At 32.1% G+C, this 19,802-nt stretch overlaps 4 protein-coding genes across 5 annotated transcripts; 2 read left to right on the forward strand and 2 right to left on the reverse strand.

Annotated features, from left to right (window-relative positions):
• The first annotated feature begins 1,294 nt into the window (after positions 1-1,294).
• Positions 1,295-6,028, forward strand: LOC110992444. The gene is made up of 4 exons (XM_022258271.2): positions 1,295-1,411; positions 1,488-1,554; positions 4,674-4,826; positions 5,135-6,028. The coding sequence occupies exons 2-4, from the start codon at positions 1,488-1,490 to the stop codon at positions 5,872-5,874; spliced, it is 960 nt and encodes a 319-aa protein (XP_022113963.2). The 5' UTR covers positions 1,295-1,411; the 3' UTR covers positions 5,875-6,028.
• Positions 6,025-10,391, reverse strand: LOC110992447 (coiled-coil domain-containing protein 174). 2 transcript variants are annotated; one of them, XM_022258275.2, is made up of 8 exons: positions 10,220-10,391; positions 9,975-10,029; positions 9,706-9,905; positions 8,932-9,108; positions 8,652-8,778; positions 8,025-8,166; positions 7,581-7,802; positions 6,025-6,820 (listed from the first exon to the last, which is right to left on the reverse strand). In XM_022258275.2, the coding sequence occupies exons 2-8, from the start codon at positions 10,017-10,019 to the stop codon at positions 6,057-6,059; spliced, it is 1,677 nt and encodes a 558-aa protein (XP_022113967.2). In that variant the 5' UTR covers positions 10,020-10,029; positions 10,220-10,391; the 3' UTR covers positions 6,025-6,056. The 2 variants fall into 2 exon arrangements, with proteins under 2 accessions (XP_022113967.2, XP_022113966.2); XM_022258274.2 differs by lacking the exon at positions 10,220-10,391 and having other exon boundaries at positions 9,975-10,130.
• An 863-nt stretch (positions 10,392-11,254) lies between these two features.
• On the forward strand, positions 11,255-12,429 carry LOC110992396 (ubiquitin-conjugating enzyme E2-17 kDa). The gene is made up of 3 exons (XM_022258203.2): positions 11,255-11,490; positions 11,891-12,176; positions 12,267-12,429. The coding sequence occupies exons 1-3, from the start codon at positions 11,447-11,449 to the stop codon at positions 12,390-12,392; spliced, it is 456 nt and encodes a 151-aa protein (XP_022113895.1). The 5' UTR covers positions 11,255-11,446; the 3' UTR covers positions 12,393-12,429.
• An 829-nt stretch (positions 12,430-13,258) lies between these two features.
• LOC110992395 (RNA exonuclease 1 homolog) lies at positions 13,259-17,137 on the reverse strand. Its single transcript, XM_022258202.2, has one exon. It carries the CDS (start codon positions 16,904-16,906, stop codon positions 13,718-13,720), a length of 3,189 nt encoding a protein of 1,062 aa, XP_022113894.2. The 5' UTR covers positions 16,907-17,137; the 3' UTR covers positions 13,259-13,717.
• Positions 17,138-19,802: the final 2,665 nt, after the last annotated feature.

Consider the following 19,802-nt stretch of genomic DNA (forward strand, 5'->3'; position numbering starts at 1 on the left):
TATAATATCGCAAACACTAAATTTTATAAAACTTCTGGCTTAACACACACATACATACTATAACGTTAGATTTAAAAAGGATTCGAATTGCAAATCTATACAAATAGTGTCATTTATTCTGATTCCCACAACAGGAAGCCCCTTAATGAAGATGAAAGACCACTTCACCCCACCACTGCATAAATTTTCCAAGAGCACCGTAAACCGTACATATTTTGCACCAATTTTACTAACTCACCGCATTCCGAGTTACATTTTTCTTCGTCACTGGTACATGGAGAAATTTAAATTGTTCACCTAAATGTTTGAAAATTTATTTCGAAATAAACTTCCTAAAATTAAAATTTCTGAAACAAATGTAACATGATCTAAGAGGGGAACTCAATATTCAACTCAACATAAAATCTATAATAAACGCCCAAGATATAAGTGCGTCACATCTTATGAATGTTATCATTAGTACATCTAGAGGTTATTGTCTGCATATTTCGTTTTCATATTTTTACATTTGCAAAACGTATAAGATTGCCATGGTTATGACAATGTAACAAAGAGAGCGATGTAAAGATATAAAATATAATCTTCATGATTATGCTCCCTGAGGTAGTTTGTGACTAATAGCCTTCAAAGGCAATTTAATTATTTGAAATGTACAGATAGTAATCATAACGATAAACTAAAACTGGTAACATGAATCATATGTCAATATGATACACAACATGGAGCTGAAGGACATGAATTTTACACTGGAATGCCAATGTCAGTGGTGTTTTTTATCTGAGCTATTATTAGTGATTGTAGTGCAGACACCGCATTGCAGGCTCACACGGCGATGCACAGATGACCTACATCGCTCACAATGCCTGCCACACGACCACAATATCTACCCAAATACCTAATACAAACAAGAATTCAGCTGCTCATCTAACCCAAAATCCAATTACTTCCAGTTTGCCTACAAACCTTGTAAAGTTAAAATGGATATGAATTTAATCAAAACTTTCGAATAGGTTTTTGTTTATAATTTTTTACTACTGAATAAAATCGCCAAAACTATATTGTTTGTTATTGATTAAAGGATAAAAAAATTATACTATACATAGTAGTAGTATTATATTCTGTTCATTCAAATACAATTGTTAACAACTGCTTTCGTATTATATATATATTTATATATAACAAGTATCGATTAAAATTAAATTACTATCATAAATAAATGATCACCCTGTTTGTACATTTAATAGTCCTCGTGTTGACTCAGAATAAAGTGTCACCGTAGACATATGTCCACGTCACAGCTACGCGCTACGAACCTTGCAGTTAGCGCGTAGACTCGGAACGCGCACACGAATTTACATAATCATTGGTTTTTAAGGTTTTTGATCTAAGGATTAAACTTATTGAATATAAGGTATTTTTTACATTAAAAAGTTTGTTTGATTCTTAAAGTGGTATTGGTATCTATTTTTCATGTTTCTTGGCCGCAGATGGCGGAAAGAAAGTTTTCAACATCAACAATTTTGCTGAGCGTTGCCGCGTTCATTTTGTTAAGTGGTGAGTATTCGAGAAATAAATAAATAATCATTGGCTATAGAACTTTTGCAGATAAAATATTTTAGGTTCTATTTTGTTTCATACGAATACTTCAATTCTAAAATAAAAGCTTTGGCAATGTTATAACGTTGTTTGTTTAGCAATTTTATTTCGAGGTTTGTGTTCTATTGAAATTTGATTAATGTTTGCTGACTTAAATTGATTGTAAAATGAATAGTAACTGTAGTTTTTATTGTTTGTATATATTTTATTTACAATTTTATATTATTATTATCTTTATTTTTTCTTGAATCACACGCATTTTATAAATTTTAATTCATTACACTAGTCTTGAATGTTTTAACTTTGTGACGAATAAATAATAACTTTTCAGACGGCAAAAATTTTGATTTAGACAAACTTATTGAATTTGTTGAATCTTCAGATAAACCCTTACAAGAGCCAGTCCAATATCATTGGGAGTGCATCATATATAAGCAGAATAAATTGGTCAACTTTACTTACTAGAGATAATACTATACTATAAGCTTTAGATTACTATAGATAGTACTGTCGTTCCATTTTGCTCCACTGTTAGGAACTTGAGCATTACCATGGATACACTTCCTTGGCAGCCCCAAATTAAAGAATTGAGCAGTAGGATCTTTCCTTCTCATGCGCTTAATAGGTTACGCAATTTTTTGCGAATTCCTACTAAAATTTATTTTGCTCATTATCTTTTACATTCTATTCTTCATTATGCAGATGTGTGTTTTCCAGATTTAACTGATTTGCAGCTTGATAAGTTAGAGTGCTTACAAAATGTTTGCATCAGATATTCATATTTGGACTTACGTAAATTTGATCATATTTCCGAGAAAGCTTCCGAGTTCCGAAGAAAGCTTAATTAAGCCTTCTTTTGCGGCGTAAGATGCACATTTTCAACTTCTCTATAGTATTATTTTTAATCCTAAAACTCCTAGTTACTTAAAGCAAACTTTTATGTTCCTATCTGGCGATAGTTTTGATTTGCGTTCCTTACACAATCTAATTCGTGAAACATCTACTCATAAACCTTAATTCTATCACTCCTCCTTCACTGTGCATAGTAACCTACTATGGAATTCCTTATCAATTAATATCAGAAAAGCTGAGTCTTTAAATTTATTTCAAAATCTTTTTAAATCAGTTTTCTTCTGCTTCGTTAGCTACTACTTATATAAATTAATTGTTATTGAGACCTTTGGACAAGCTTATACGTGTTTGTATTATACATATTATTTATAGTTTTTCTTGAGATTTCTTTTTATTTAATTTTAGTTATAGTTTCATGTTATTTCGAGTTTCCTTTTGTTAATTATTTTTTTTTTTATTTAAATATTAAATTTGCACTTGTACTTTACCCCCTGTGGGTAGTATCTTTTTATTGTTCCATTTAGGGTTGCCTGGAAGAAATTGCTTGTTAGCGATAAGGAAGCCCGTTGCCTAACAATTTATGTAATCTGCTAATTTTTTTTAAAGTATAATTATTTATATTATGGTAAACGGGTAAATAAATAAAATAAAAAAGTAAAACTACATAATATGTTTATTATATTATATTATAATAAAATTATACCTTAAATTAAAATCTATTCTTACAATTATTATCTTACCTTTGATTATTTTTTGACCGTTTTTTTGTATAATGTATATATTGTTCTAATATTTCTAGTAATGTTAACATCGTATTTCACATGAGGCCTTGAAACAATTTGTTATTTTCCCAAGACAACTAACAGTTGTTATTGATTTGTCAAGTCGTTAATCGATACGTTGTTTGAAACACAAAGGAAGGACCTGGATCCACATAGTGATTAAACAGTGAATAAAATATATAAGAAAATGATCATGATTGTGAATTATTATACATGATATAAAAAAGCTGTTTTCTAAGATATGTAGCTAAGATAGGTATGTGTTAAATTTATTTAGAAATAGATAATATAAAGTTATGTTTGTTATATATTATCGTACCGAGAGCTATCAGATTAATTGATTTCGTTACGGAAGTATAAAAACGTTACAAAGTCACTTCAGCTTCATATTTAAAATAACAAATACTTTTTCTGTTCTATGCCTAACAAAGACAGAGAATTTTACGACCTGTAAATTGCTTTTAGTTTTCTATTTACAGCTATACACGTTCAATAAAACATTAGCACGACAAACTTATTCCAACTTACGTGTCGAGTAATACATATATATTAACAGGCTGAAGAAATACTTTCTTTAAAAAAAGCGAATGTATCGGTCGGAAATCACTATTAAAAAATAGCATCTATTTCGCATTTGGCATCTTGCACTGTTATTTAAAAGAACATATTATGTCTTTGAAAGTACAATATATTTTGCCTGTGCCGACCATTTTTTACAGTAAAAATTTTTGTAACGAAGATGTTCAATAGGTACCTTTCTCGTTAATTCGCTCAAAGTCGATTTTAATAAAATTTTACCTAAAACTAGTAACTGGATAAACGGTTTATAAAGTCGAGTTTAGGAGCTCGTTTATCTCCTATAATATTAAATTAAACAATTATTCTTGCATAAGATGGGTAATCGTGTACTTATCTTATTATCGAATGACAGTTGAGTTGAATTTGCGTTATGCTATTGAGTAAAAACAAGGGTACAGTTTAAATAACTACTAAATTATTTATTAGCTGGTACGAAACTGCATCCGGTACTAATAAATAAAAATCCGCTAATCACCAGAACTCTTACCATTAACTCACTATTTAATTAATATTTAATTGCACACTTTCTTAAGTTTTTTTATTAGTTACTACGTCAGTATTTGAAAGATGGAATATGTTAATTTTAGCCTTTTACAATTTTAGGTTAAAGAATGCACTTAAATATTTTGAATGCATCGGCATGTCCTCTTCAGTTTTTGATGAAATAAATTTACTTTCACAAATTTAGCGAGATCGATCTAAGGGTATAAAGATATAATTAATCTAAAATAACTCTAAAGTATGTCCTAATATTTATAGGATAAGGGTTAAAATACTTTCCGGATAAAAAAACATCAACTTAAAAATTGATATCGATTATTAACCACAATGCGAAAGGGTGTTCTAAAATGTAATATTTTGTAGATGTTGCCGCAGAAAATGAGTGCTACTGGTGCGGCCCTCTAGCGGAACAGGTGCACCGCAGTCGAAGAGCACCACCTTGTGACGCTCCCAAAGCTCATGTGACAACGTGCGATGCAGGCTTCCCGCATTGTGCCATCGTCGCCACTGCACCGCGTAAGACTTAATTTAGTCAGTGTTGTTACTTTTTATGTAACACATCTACATCCGGTATAATTAACCAAAACAACATAGTCAACATAATGATTTTGAAATAAGAAAGTTATTATTGATTTGTGGGAGATATTTAATAGTGTATATTTATATCTTATTATTAGTATGATGTATTAGTATCTAATTCATATTGCTGGCTAGGAATTTTAGTTGCATTGATATGAATTTTTAAAATAAGTATATATACTAAAACTTTTCAGCAGATGCTCTTTATAAATATTGATGAACTTTCCAAATCCTTAATTTTACAGCTTACGTTGAATCCAGATACTGCGTCAAAATCTATCAAGATGAGTGCTATCTTGATTTCTGTAATACCACGAGAACATGGAAAATGACATGCCCGTGCAAAGGAAACCTCTGCAATGGACAAAATTCAGATAGAGAGGAATCGTCTTTTGCCGAACTTATCGCTACAACTCAAAAGGCTCTTAAAAGAAGAACAAAAAAGAGTATTAAGGAACCTTTAGTACGATCTGTACAAACTGAAGACAAGAACGCTGCGATGGTTGATCCCGATAATATAAATAAAACAGTTACAGAGCCCGGGGTGAACGAGGATGGCAGCGATAAATTTATGCCAACATTTAGTACATCTAGAATCACTCATCAGGAAAACGGACAAGGTACAACTATAACTGGCACGAGTGAAGAGAACACATCAGAAGAACAAAGTAAACAGTATATTGCCGTAGATGTAACTACGCCTTATGTGTTAGAATCCACAATTGTAAAAATATCTGAAACTAAGAAGAACAATGCAGAAAATCTGATTGAAGCTACTGAAAAGTTGCCAACAGCCGAAGCATTGCAAAGCGAACATTCTGATACTAGTGAAAATGAAGAGGTTGAAAGTACAGTTAGCGACGATGACGTCACAACAACGGAGGGTGCGTTAGGTACAGAGCAACCCACGCCGCGGGAAAACTCAGCTAGCGGTGTTTACTTTAATATTTATTCATTGATATTATTTCTATGTGCTAAGTTGTAGACACCCTTTTTTAGTTTAAAGCTTTGGAGCTTTGGTAGTCAATAATGATCTCACCTGCTATGAATTCAAAAAAGCTTCGTGTTGTGATATTAGACTAGGCAGATACCATATTAATTGCTTATGTATTGTGAGAATAAAACTAAATCAAAATATGTATATTTCTTTTATTTATTAATTTACAATTAATCAAATGTGAAGTCATAATGTTTAGGTAAATGTATACCAGTTGACTTAGTTTCTAGACTTTTTGTGCCTTGGGCAAATGATTCTCTTATATCGGACTCAAAAGGTTTTTGATGTTTCGAGATTTTAGGCACAGGGCCATAATAGTCGTAAGTCGGTGGCGGCGGTATCTCAGAGTGACATTCATTAGGACGTTTATTATGTCTTCTAACTTTATCTTCATCATCACTCAATTCATTGAGTATCGGAATTGGGTCCCCACTTTTAACAAAATTCTTATATTTTACTGATCCTTCCGATTTCTTTGATGAAAAATATAGACCTTTTTGATTTAAATCGTTTATCTCATGTGGAGGAGGTGTAAGTGGTCTGACTTCTTGTCTAACATCTGCCCAAGTCTTTTTTTTAGTTGAATCACTCTCTTTTATATTGGTTTGTGTATCTACTTTACTTCCCTTAATATCAAATGAAAATTTAGATTTACCAGATGTTGACGCTTCAAGTGGAGCAAATTCATTGATCCGCTTCGCTCTCTGTTTTTCAACATATTCTTCTTGTGTCATTACTCTGAATTTAGTAACTTTATCATCTACGCCTTCTTTACCCAAGTCCCATTCGCGGATATAGGCGTCTCGTTCTTTCTGTCTTTCTTTCTCACGTTCTTCTTTTAATCTTTTTTCTTCTTCATTCGCTTTATTATCTGCTTCAGTTTTCTTTTCGTTTAAGAATTCAATTAGACATTTTCTAAATTCGTTCTGTTTATCTGCAATACCAAAGTTATCAATTATAATCATGGGATAAATCAAAATAGCCACCATAATTTGAAATGTTTTGAAGGTATATTCTCGAATTGTACTGAAAATTGATCGTAGCACAGACTTTAGTCATATTACACACAATTATTTTTCAAATCACGAACATCAAGTTTGGACAACTTGACTTGATAGTAATTCCAATTTGCACGAAACGTAGTATGAAGCCTTAATGGATAAAGACCAGCAAGGCTACTGAGAAGTCTAGGACAGTTTCCATTTTTAGAAATCTATCTATGTGTCTTCTCACAAACCATTATAGCAATAAAATTCGCCTTTCTTCAGTTTCTAATTACTCAAATTAAAAATTACCAAGCACACTGATTAAAATGAATTTGTTATTTTTTTCTAATTCAATTATATGGTTAAAAATCTAATAAGTCGTAGGTAATCCGAACTTTACAATTATATCTTTAACTACAGCAATTATATTGTTCTAATTAATCGTATTTGAGCAGAAACCTAGAATTTCGAGAATAGAAAATGTTGCGCAAATCTGAACACCTCTGCCATAGCCTATTTACGCAATTATAAATACAATACCAGGGACTAGGTTACTTTTCGACCCGGCGTGACCCTGGGTGGGTTAACCTTGGTTTGAAAGAAAACGGTCACGTGACAAAGCGTGAACTAATGTCATTCCTATATAAACATATGTCCTTCTGTAGATATTAATTAACATTAAAATTACTTAAAACTTTTAAATCTCACCTTCAGGGTCCTCGGGTGGAAGTCCTAATCTCATTCTCTGCCGCGCCTTGGCAGCTGCAACCCTAGCAGCAACTAACTCGTCTCTTTTCTTCCTCAACTCTTCAGCTTGCTTTTGGGCCTTGAGGGTCTGCTCTCTTTCCTTCATCAATTGTTCTATTTGCTTTTTACGTTCAGTCTCATCTGTACTGAATGCATAGTATCCAACACCGTGCATTCTTGCCTCTAAAAGTTTTTGAGAAATAAATATATATTATTTTAGGTTATATACTTACATTTTAATCAAAATGAAAGGAAAAATTCCCTTAATTGAAATAAAGAAAATTCAGATTTATTCATTTAAAATATTATCCCAGAAGAAATATTCTTAGAGTGAACAAACAAATTTAAGAAAACCAAAATTATAACCAATTATGATTCATACAAGAAATTAATTAATGTTCCCACCATCAAAGAGGATATCCTGATAATGAATATCTTGGTCCTTAGCCAGTAATTCCTTCTCTTTCTCTTCCCATTTCTGTCTTAGAGATTGAAGGTAATCTTTGGTCTTCTGCACCAGGAATGGATGCTCTGCTTTTTTTTCAGTCTGTGAGTTGTAAGCATTAAATATAAAACATTTATTTATGTACTTACTGACTAACTTAGGTTTTCTAATTTGAGGTGACAAGCGCATTGCACTCGAAAGTAAATGAAAAGTGCCTCCAGAGCTAATATTTCATTAGACATTGTGTCTGAATGACTAAAATACATTTTAAATTCACAGGTAACATAATATTCTGTTACAATTGGTTGACAGTTATAAATTTTACTCTAGTTACAACTGGTAAGATTGTGTATTTGTGTAAGTATTATGAAACAATGTTGATGTACAAATAAAGTATTTTTTCTAAAATAAACAAATGTGACAGTGGCTTAACATAAAATTGCCTTAGAAATCAGGTTACACATAAATATCTCAGTCTCAGTTAAAACAGTGATGATATGGTGTTATTAGTTATTCAGTTTTTCTGAATAAAGAAATTACTATTGGATAACCTTAAAAGTATGTATGTAATATGTATATGCTTTTACCATATCACTTTCATCTTCTTCAAATCCAGGCATTCTTTTCATCAGTTCTTTGTCACGTTTTTTGTAAAAATCCAAGTCTGATTTCAGACATTTTCTAGTTCTTCCCAAACAGTCAGTAAATTCAATCCTGGAATCAAAATTCATAATAAAATGCTTGTTTTGTAATTAGGTGGCTGAATATACATGCATGGACTGGCAATGTTGCAAATCAAAAGTTCCATGTTTATCTTATACTCATACAACATTCCCTGAAAATTTGTTTAAAAATACTTTAAATTACCAGTCACCATCTTCTTTCTCCTCCTTTTCAACTACTTCAGTCAGTGCAGCATCAGGCTTTGTAATTCTTTGCTGTTTCTTCTCTTTAAAATCCACAAGGAATCGTCCTGCCAATTCAGAATGCCCAGCATTATCAGTCAAATGTTCATAAAGTTCAGCTTTCTTTTCTAGTGCTGACCTGAAGCACAATAAAATATTTTTTATTGTGACAAATGCTTGTTGTTGTTAAAAAATATTACCATAATATATTATAAGAACCCTTTTTGCATTCTGATAGAATAAAATTAGTGGTATGGAATATCTGGCCAGTTCTTCTCACCCACTCTAAGTGGCTTGATTTGGGCACTGATAGTACATATAATTTTCAATCATCAACTATATTCCTAAAAAACTATATAACCAATGTGAATTATTAAATTTAGATTTTATTTATCAGTTCACCATCAATTTCCACAGACCCATTCCTATGGTAAAAAGACAATGATCTGCAACATATAATAACTTAGAATACACGCTAAATATGACAATATTGTATATTTACCACCCACATTAATTTATTTAAATTTATTTATCAAAGTTTTTCAATAATATAAATCTTTAAATCTTAAGTATTGATTTTGGTAAAATGTTACATGCATGTTTTGAAAGCATTACAGGGCTCAGAAGCAGTTCAAAATAAACATGTAACTCTATATTAACTAGTATAAAAATATTGACAGTAATCATTATTGTCTATAAGAATATAATTACATATTGTTTTTAAATTAAAACTTACTTTGATTTTCTTTGTGCTTCTAATTCATCAGTATCAATAGCCTTCAGTTTATTTTTAAAAGTTTGAGGATTGTTAGACTCATGTTTATTTTTATCTAAAACTTTTACAGGCTTATAGTTTTCCAACCTGTGCTTTGGTAGATTTTTCTTTTCTAAAACCTCTTCTTGCTTTTTAAGAAGTTCTGCCTTTAAACTAAATAACTGCAATTCAAAATCTAATAATATAGTATATGCATGGTATAGTAAACATAAATGAGGAGAAAAACTTACGGTTGATTTATTGAAAGTTAATTTCTTCTTACTGTGCTCATTCATATTTTCAGGCCTAAAATCACATTAACATGTTACAATTTACAGAATAAATATAGCAAACTGCAAAACTATCATTTGACATTTATAAATAAAATTGATTGATTGAAAAATAAACTTAAGATTTAAAGTTCTTTTTAAAGATTTTTTAGCCTGGCAAGTGGCAACGGATGTCGGATCAATACAATTTTTTTTTATGTTATTACCTGGTAACCTAGCTTTAAGTCATAACTTATTAGGGAAATGTTCAGTACTTTGGAGTCATAAAATTTCACTTCACTAAATTTCGTCACTTAAATTTTTTGAACTGTATTTTTTATGTAATTATAAATAGGTTTGTAGGATGTTGGTCTTTTAGTAAAACGTTGAGTGGCGGCGGGCGACAATTTAATTTAATTACTATTTACCACAGACTAAAAGGTCGACATACTTATTCTTAATCTTACTATACTCTGATTTTTAATTCACAAAATAATCAACAAGAGTATTATAATATATCATAAATAGAGTTTAAAATATATAGCAGGAAGTAGGAAAGTTGCTCTCATTAATAAAAAAATAGAGACTAGAACTAAAGCATACAACCTGTTAAGACGTGAAAACGTCTCTATTTGGCACTAAACGTTGTGTGTGGGGTGAATGAGACACTCACTCACGTGTGTGGTGGTCATAAACTAATTTCTTGAATTTGAATGCTTTATGAAATTTAAATCGTGTATGGATCTATCAAAATGTATACATAAACTACTAATCAAAATGATGAAGAAAAATGGAAAGAAACAACGTACTTTTTTTGGAGTTTGGCGACGAGATTGGTCCTGAAGATGGCAATGGCAAAGATATACAAATACATGAAGTTAATCAAACACTAATTTCAATGATCACACTAGTGTTTTATTTGTATTCTTATTCTTATATTTAATTTTGTAGATTAGTTGTTAAGAAATGAAACTGAACATCCCATTCGAAACAAACCACAGTTAATTTTAAAAAGCAATTTTACTATTATAATTTATATTTCTAATAAATGAGTTAATTATGCTTCTTTTCCATAAAGTACCTTTCCATAAATTCCGCTAAAATCGGTAGTATATTATGTAGAAACATTTTCGGTAGTGATACGGCTAGGCCTAAACCCCAGATCGTGTCTGACATTAAACAGTAACGTATTAATGTAGATAATATTTTTTTACATTGTTATAATTACTTATCTATGGTAAGTCTTTTTATGAGTTTTTGCTGCATATTCATGGTCATTTTGACAACCTTTTCTTAAAAGGTGACGAAAAAATCTGTGCAAATAACAACGGCAGTGGGCAGCGCAAGTATTTATTTTATTTCATGGAGTGATCATTTAAAGACATTTACAATTCATAATTGAATAATTCTGCCTTGGGCCAACTTATTGTGATAACATATAGTGTAAATTGAAAATGTCAACTCCTGCCAGACGACGGCTAATGAGAGACTTTAAACGGTTTGTAACATTTTTTAATACTTAATGAAAATTCAATAATATTTTATAACTGCGTTTTGTCTGGTCGATCATCAAATTACCTAGCTGTTGCCGTAATTTTAGTATTTTTCCTTAATTATTTCGCAATGAACGATCGATTTTGTTAAATTTGCTTTATTTTTGCACATAAGATTTGTGCTATAAGCGGAGTGGTGCGTCACGCGTTTATGCATTCACAGCTACGTGTTATGATGTATGTTAGAAAAAAGAAATTTAAACTATACAATATTACTAGTAACTTCTAAACACTGATCAGTGACCTACTTTTGAAAACCAAAAGCATAATTTAATCAATATTTTGGTTAAAAAACAGGCAAATTATCGTTTAATAAATAATCTTATTTAAGATTTTAATTTTCAGCCTTCAGGAGGATCCACCAACAGGAGTGTCAGGTGCACCCACCGACAATAATATAATGATCTGGAATGCTGTGATCTTTGGGCCTCATGACACTCCATTTGAGGATGGAACATTTAAGCTTACTATAGAATTTACTGAGGAATACCCAAACAAGCCCCCAACAGTTCGATTTGTATCTAAGATGTTTCACCCAAATGTCTATGCAGATGGTGGAATATGTTTAGACATATTGCAGAACAGATGGAGTCCTACTTATGATGTATCTGCAATTTTAACTTCTATTCAGGTAATATGAACATGCCTTATAGTGTATAAAGTATAGACTATTAATATAATTATTAGCATTACTTACTAAACATTTTATATTATGTTACAGTCTTTACTAAGTGACCCAAACCCTAACTCTCCAGCAAATTCAATGGCTGCTCAGCTTTATAAAGAGAACCGTCGAGAGTATGAAAAGCGGGTGAAAGCATGTGTTGAACAGTCTTTTATTGATTAACCAGGCATAAATGGGAGCTTGGCCACCCATTATAAATTGCTCTACAAAATATGGGCGACACTGTTATACATGAAACAAGTGTGAAAAATAATATTTACCATTACTAAATGTACTATTGCTGCCATCTAAGCCTTGGTGGGTAAATTGTTATGAATTTTCAATAAAAAGTACCCATTAAATTTTTGATGTAGTAGTAATGAAATATTAGCACCATATTTTGCTCTTAAATTTATTCATATGGTAGTATCATAGAAATAAACACTTCTAAAAATATGTAACCACAATAGATATAGCAAAACCTAAACCTACAAAGTGAGTTATAGATAAACATTAATTTTTAAATTGTGATTGCAGTAAGTATATAATTTTTTTAACTGTTGTGCTAGAGTAATTGTAATCACCTATAACATTGAAATTATAATAGAATAAGTTAATATTTCATACTGATTAACATTCAAATTAATATTATTTGATCACTTCTGTTAACTATAAAAAAAATTGTTGTTTGATTGCAATAAATGTAATTATACAATTTCTCAAGTTGATTTTTTTTCTATGTTTACTGAGCTGAGTACAAGTGTTTTATATTGTTTACATTTACTAAATACAATCTTACTATTTATTATTGCATTTTATTACTATTAGTAAAATAAAATAATTTTGCTGACATTTGAGTCAATGATAGTGAAAACATACTGTTCATTTACTTCAGAGGTATAAATTAAAGCTTTTGATTATTAAACTTTGTTATTCACTAATAGGGAAGAGTCCTATACATGAAAATTGGTTAGTTTTTATGAATTTGATATTCATTACAAACATACATATAAAAATATAGTAGCAATTAGCAGTTCCCTGCAGTCCATTCACACTTGCATTAATTTTGGTTGAAGCAAAATGTTTAAAATAATATAGATGGGCATTGACAAGATCCAGATAAGATCAATCAACTATTTCAATAAATCAATACCACAAAAAATCTTCCACAGATTGTGTATAAAAGTATTTAATAGAAAATTAAGCTTATAACCCACAATCATATTGTATTGCTTCAATAAATATGCAGTATTTTAAATATTAGAATAATTGCATATGTTAAATTTATACATCTATAATATATGTACTTAATTTAAATGTTACAACAAGAAAAATACAATTTACTTTATAACCAATCAATATTTAATTTTAAGAACAAAGTTAAAAATAGAAATTAAAATATTGAAACCATCAGAGATCCACATGTTAATTAAAGAATCAATAAATAATTTTGTATTATGAATGAACCTTTAAAATATACAATTTGGAAAGAAAATAAGTAATAATTATCACCTAGTTTTAAGATCTTCCTTCAACTTATAATGTAGAAGTTCCATACAAACAGTTGCATCTTCTGCACTGTCATGGCCATCAACAGAATTTTGTATAATTTTTTTTAAATATTCAGATGAAAGGTTTCTTAATGCCCTTTTAAATGGAGGTCCCATTTTATGAGGATAAAGAACACTTGTATCTATAACTGTATCATGAATTAATTTTAGTGCTTTAAAATCTGATTCCAAACTATGTCCTATTAATATTGTTTTGCTGTTAAACATGGAGAGTAAAGTGGCTTGAACTTCTAACAATGTTGTCTTTACTTGTGACATGTGCTGTTCCGTTATACCAGAATACCGAGTGTTATAATCTATGATTGGATGTAATGGTTTAACCAATGTTTCATAAATTACTTTACATTCTGTATTTATAACTGTTACTCTTGTTAATTCAAGTCCATATGTTGTATAGCACATTTCACAGTCTAATGAATATATGCCATAATTATCCATTTCTCTTTGAGGGGGAAGAGTCTTTACAAAACCTTTTAAATTATCAAAATCAACATATTCATATACATGACTTTCTGCAACACAACATCCATCTGATGAACCATCTTGACTACAGCACTGGTATTTTACCTCACCACGAACTCTGTACTTATTGTTTGGATGGTATATACATTCTTCTTTGATAATTGGGAATCCTTTTTTATTTATTGTATATTCTTTTTTGCATCTACAGCAAGTTCTGATATACCCTTTAGGAGGTTTCTGTTTATTTTGTCCATAAATTATTGCCCTTCCCTTATCACCGCTACTATGAGTTCTAGGGAAACCATTTAATTGCAATTGTTCTTCTGTAAGTACCCATTTCTTTATATTATTATAAAATTTAGCACCAGTATATTGTTCAATATTGTCATACATCTTTTTACTTCGACTCTCAATGCTCCATGATCCCAAGGAGTTTGTATTATTTTTAGAACTTGGCGCTTTTTGTAAAGCTACACAATCATTACCAGATTTTTTTACTCCATTAGATTCCTGTAACTCTTTTTTTAATCTACTTATAGCTAGGACGGCAGAATTTTTATAAATTGGTACTGTACTACATTTTTTACTTGTTATTAACTCCTCATGTTGTGCTCTTGCATATGCATCTATAGCAGACAAATAAATATTCAGACATTGGTCAATCATTAAATTTAAATAGGTAGATCTAATGTTTGCAGGGATTTTAGATCCTAATGGCTCTAAAACTCCTGGTCTGTCAATGAACTTTTCATTAGGCACATGTGCAACCCTTTGTTCACCCTTCCTCACTGTTTGTATTGATGTAAAACTAGTTGAAGCTTTAATTATAGGTTTATTTATAGGAGGGGCAATTGATTTCTTAGCTGTTAGTAAAGTTGATGCATAAGGTACATGGGCAATTCGTACTTTAGAGATTGTGGAAGATGAGATACCCTTGATTTCTGGCTTAGTAGCTTTATTCACATTAACCTCAATGGCTTCTTTTTCCGCTTTAGATGCATGAAACTTTCTTATCTTTGACAATCTTTCTGCCATAGTTTGAGCAGCATTTGTTTTGAAGTCTGGTTTAATAGATGGTTTCGAAACAATTTTGATATTTTTATCACTTGTTCTAGATATCCTCTTTTTAGTAGGTATATATGATTCACATTCATCTGAAACTTCTTGTTTACATAAACTTTCATCAACAGCTTTTGTTTTAAGTTGTGGAACATATTCTTCAAAAATTCTCTTACATTCTTCTGCAATTGTTTCTTCATCTGAATCCGATAATACTTCATTTTCTAATGTATCAATACCATCTAAGCTATCATTATCTGGACTTAAAGAAGCTGAACCATCTTTATTTCCTTTTTTTCTTTCTTTTTCTTTGGATTTTTTATGAGACTTATGGTGTTTATTGTGGCTTTTTCTTGAACTCTTGGATTCTTTGTTTGTCTTTGATTCTTTTACTGTGTCTCTTGAAGAACTACTTTTTGAGTGTCGTGAAGACAGGGATTTTGTATGGTTCTCTGACACTTTATTTTTTGAGGGTTTTGACTTTGACAATCTAGAACTAGAGGATTGTGATTTACTGTAGGAATTTTCTTCTCTTTCTTTATTATTATGAGAGCTTTTATGGCTTGACCTGTGGTTTGAATTATTTGTACTTTTTTTATGTTTATCATTTTTCTTGACACCTTTCTTGTTAGACATTGAATTATCATCATCTTTATTAGATTTACTTTTATCATTATTATTGATAATAACAACATTTTCTGTACATGAAGTTGTTTTATCTTTAGTTTTTAAAACATCAGTTTTGTTTTCTTCATCAAGTATTTGATCTAGAATGTCAAATTCAGGTCCTAAATCATCAAAACCATTTAATTCACTAGATATTTTACGTTTTTTTGGATCTGGTTCGTCTTCATCACTTGAAAAGCATGGAACTAGGGACTTTGGTGTAGGTTGATACTTTACAGCATGGACATCACACTTTTTAGTAACAATTGCTGGTTTATATTCTATTATTTTATTCTTAGTTGTATATTTATCTGATGGAGTATAATTATGTTTGTTAGATACTTGTGTCTCCTGTGAATCAATAGGCAAATATTCCTGAATTTTAGCATCTGCTCCAGGCAAATACTTTTCACTAGATTCTATGGAACCTTTAGGAGTGTAGGGATCTAATTGAGTACTTTCAGCCCCAGGAGTATATTGTACAATTGGAGCTACATATAACTTTGATCCATTAGTATCCACAGGCCTTTTAATTTGAAGCGCCGCAGGCTTTCGCGGAGTATATGGCACAGGTACATGTCGTTTTTTTTTATCAACGACATCTTCCACTTCCGATTCAGAGTGAATTTTATTTAATTCGGCTATGGGCGTAGGACTATAGGTCGCCTTCACCTGCACTGGTCCAGTCTGTGTAGTGTTGGATCCATTAACGTAAGCTACGTTATCCTGTGAAGTTGAAGGTAATCCTGTGGCCTCATTCTGACGTAATACCTTCTGCACTGCTTCTGAAACCAATTTTTGTAGTATTTCTCCACTTTCAATTCCATCGCCGTTTTGTTCTCTTTTAACATGACGAAAGTGGCAATAGGGTCGTTCACACAGTCCGGTATCAAAAAATGGACAGTTAATGCCTTTAAAATAGCCAGTCGATGGTAACATAATATAATGCCTGAATATTACCTAGTTCATTTACTTTCTTAAATTATGCTGTGTTACAAAATATAAATGTATTAAGTATGACATAAAATACTATTGTTTACATTAAAAATATTTTTCTCAGTCTTGACTTCTCACACTTTAAATTATTTTATGAGGAAGCTCTCAAGTCTCATAGCTAAGCCATAGCAATGGAAATTACAATTTACAAGCTCCATCCAATTCTTTATTTCTTTAGCCTGTGGTCTTTGTAGTGTTAAGTATCATGTGTCAACTATGCTGAACAGAGATAATATGCAATATATATTATATTAGCGCTAGCGTGCGCGCCAGTTAAGTCTGCGCGAGGCCAAAATTTGAACTAATCTAAGCCCTCAGGTTTTTGTTGTGACAGGTGAAGTAAGCGTTTTGAGTGTCTTGTGTTCGTATATTTTATTGATCCAATTTTGTAATCATTGTGCCAAAAGTTATTAAAAGTGCTGGCCGAGAGATTGTTCTAAAGGTGAAACATTCTTGTGACAATAAGGGGCCAATTGTTCAATTTTCTAAAGTACGGGCTCGGGCTCGGTTGCTTTCTTGACAGGTAATTTTTGGGGTGACCACTGACCATTGCCTCCGTATGGGGTATTTTTGTTATATAAGTATATTGTTGGATATTCATACATGTGTTCGTTTTAGGTATTTCTGAACGCACTTCACTCAAATAACTTGAGAAGGTAATAAAGTTAAGGCTTAGATTGACGTATTGGGCAGAAAAATGTTAGTGAAATATCTTCAATAACTGAAGCAGCGTTGAGTACCATAACTACGGAGGAATGGATTAATGTGTGTCAACACGTAGAAAAAATCGAAGACCAACATTTCGTATCCGACAGGCTCTTGGATATAGAATTAGACAAATTTATAATTGATCCTACAAGTGACGATGGAAGCTGCAGACTCTTCGGACGACGAAATGAACGAAGACTCAAACAATACAATGGAAGACATTAACCCACTTGAAAACCACGATTATCCAAATTTTAAAAGTTCCGTTAGATGCCTAATAAAAAAAATCTAAAAATATTTTGTTATTTTCATTTATTTTTAAAGTTGTACTTTACACTTAAAATCGGTCCAGGCGTTCTTGAGCTATGCTGAAATCGACCTGATCTTCTAACCTTCTATTTAGATTTCTAAAGCTTTATGTTTGTATTTAGTACGTATTCCTTCTGCATCTTCTCTTGGGTATAGCTGTATACTAGTACGTTCTTGTAGTTGGCGATTAATATAGAGACGTAATTTAGCATACTAAGTAGCCAGACAATGATATGTCTGGTGAAAGGATGTTGTGCTTGTCCTTCGACATAAAGAGAGTATCTTCCTCCAGTCTAATCATCTACTAGCTGGTCTGAATAACTTTGTTAGCGCGATATAAACAGGATATAAAATCAATGAGTTATGGTGGCTGTAGAATATAAGCGTCACTAAACTTCATTTTAGTAAATGTGTAAACTGTAACTAAAAGCCTAGTTTTGGAAAGATGGCAACCCTTTTCCACAAAAGTCGTTGCATAAAATGTCGTATTTTCTTATATACCTATACTAATGTAGAGATAGTAATTAGTAGAGCGGGTTCGCGATGAGGTTCATACCATCACTAAACGCGCGCCACGCAGCCGTCAAGCTGCAGAGGTCGCTGGACGCCCTTTCCGCTTGGCTAGCAGAACGGCGCTTGACCGCCAACGCCGCTGAGACCCAGGGCATAGTCTTCGGTTGGCGACAGCTGCCGCCGCTTATTTCAACGGGTCGAGGCCGAGGTCTCTCAATGCGCCCATACATTGTCGAAGCAACGGGCCGTGGAAAGGCGGTGTCGCTCCGTTCTCCAGTATTCCCTACCAATAAAGCGCAAACTGGCGCTTTTTAAAATATACGTTCGACCTCATCCCGCGACCCGCGCTACGTGAGAACCACCACTATACAACGAGACCTCAAGCAAGAGAGCTTCAACAACTTCATCGACGTACTGGCGAGGCGCATGTTTGAGCGTGTGGACACTTTTGGATTCCAGCACCTCCAGTGTCTCGCTCCACACCATACCAGACTTCCGGACCAACGACGAGCCTTACAGCGCGAGCTAGTTCGCGCGGAGCAAAACGACACTTACAATTACTTCATCTCAAACAAAAGGGATGGATGGATCTGGATCCCTCCCACTGGCAACGCACTGAAGCGCGCAAAGGACGTCGTCCGCTGGTCCCTCGTGGGATTAATGAAGCGACTGCGACAAATGAAGAAAAATCAAACATAAAAATGTTATTGGGTGAATCCAAACCTTTCTATAATGACCCACGATGGAAGTCATTTTAAGAAGAAATACGAAGCCTAGAAAATGTGTGGTGATGCCATTTTTTCGTAATACAGCCGCGGCGCGCCGTTCATGCCTCATAGCGCCGTACCATGTTGCGCGGAAGATAGCGTGAAACAGAGTAGCAGTTTAGTAATTAGTAGACCGATGCTCTACTAAACTACAACTCGACAATAATCGGACATTAATATTTTTCGTAAATAGAAACCCTAAATAAATATTTTTTTGAAGACTAGTATATATCTGTAGCTCAAACTATATTTTACCAAAGAGTATATAAGCGTTTCTTGTTATAAAGTGTTTACTTATTTATCTTAAACATGTACAAATTGTAAAACAATCTATTTATTATTATCTGTTTTCTACCTCTAAGGTTTGATTATTGCCCTTTTTTGTTAATGCGTGAATACACATTAAATACCTAATAATAATATTAGTTGAAACCATGTCATGGCTATTCAAAGCATTGCAAAATTGATGTCGAAATTGCCCAAGGTTGGTATTGGTGGTTGTAACTAATAAAGTATGTATTTGAAAGTTGTACACCATGTTG

This window comes from Pieris rapae, chromosome 6 (assembly GCF_905147795.1).
Source record: "Pieris rapae chromosome 6, ilPieRapa1.1, whole genome shotgun sequence".
NCBI classification, from domain to species: domain Eukaryota; kingdom Metazoa; phylum Arthropoda; class Insecta; order Lepidoptera; family Pieridae; genus Pieris; species Pieris rapae.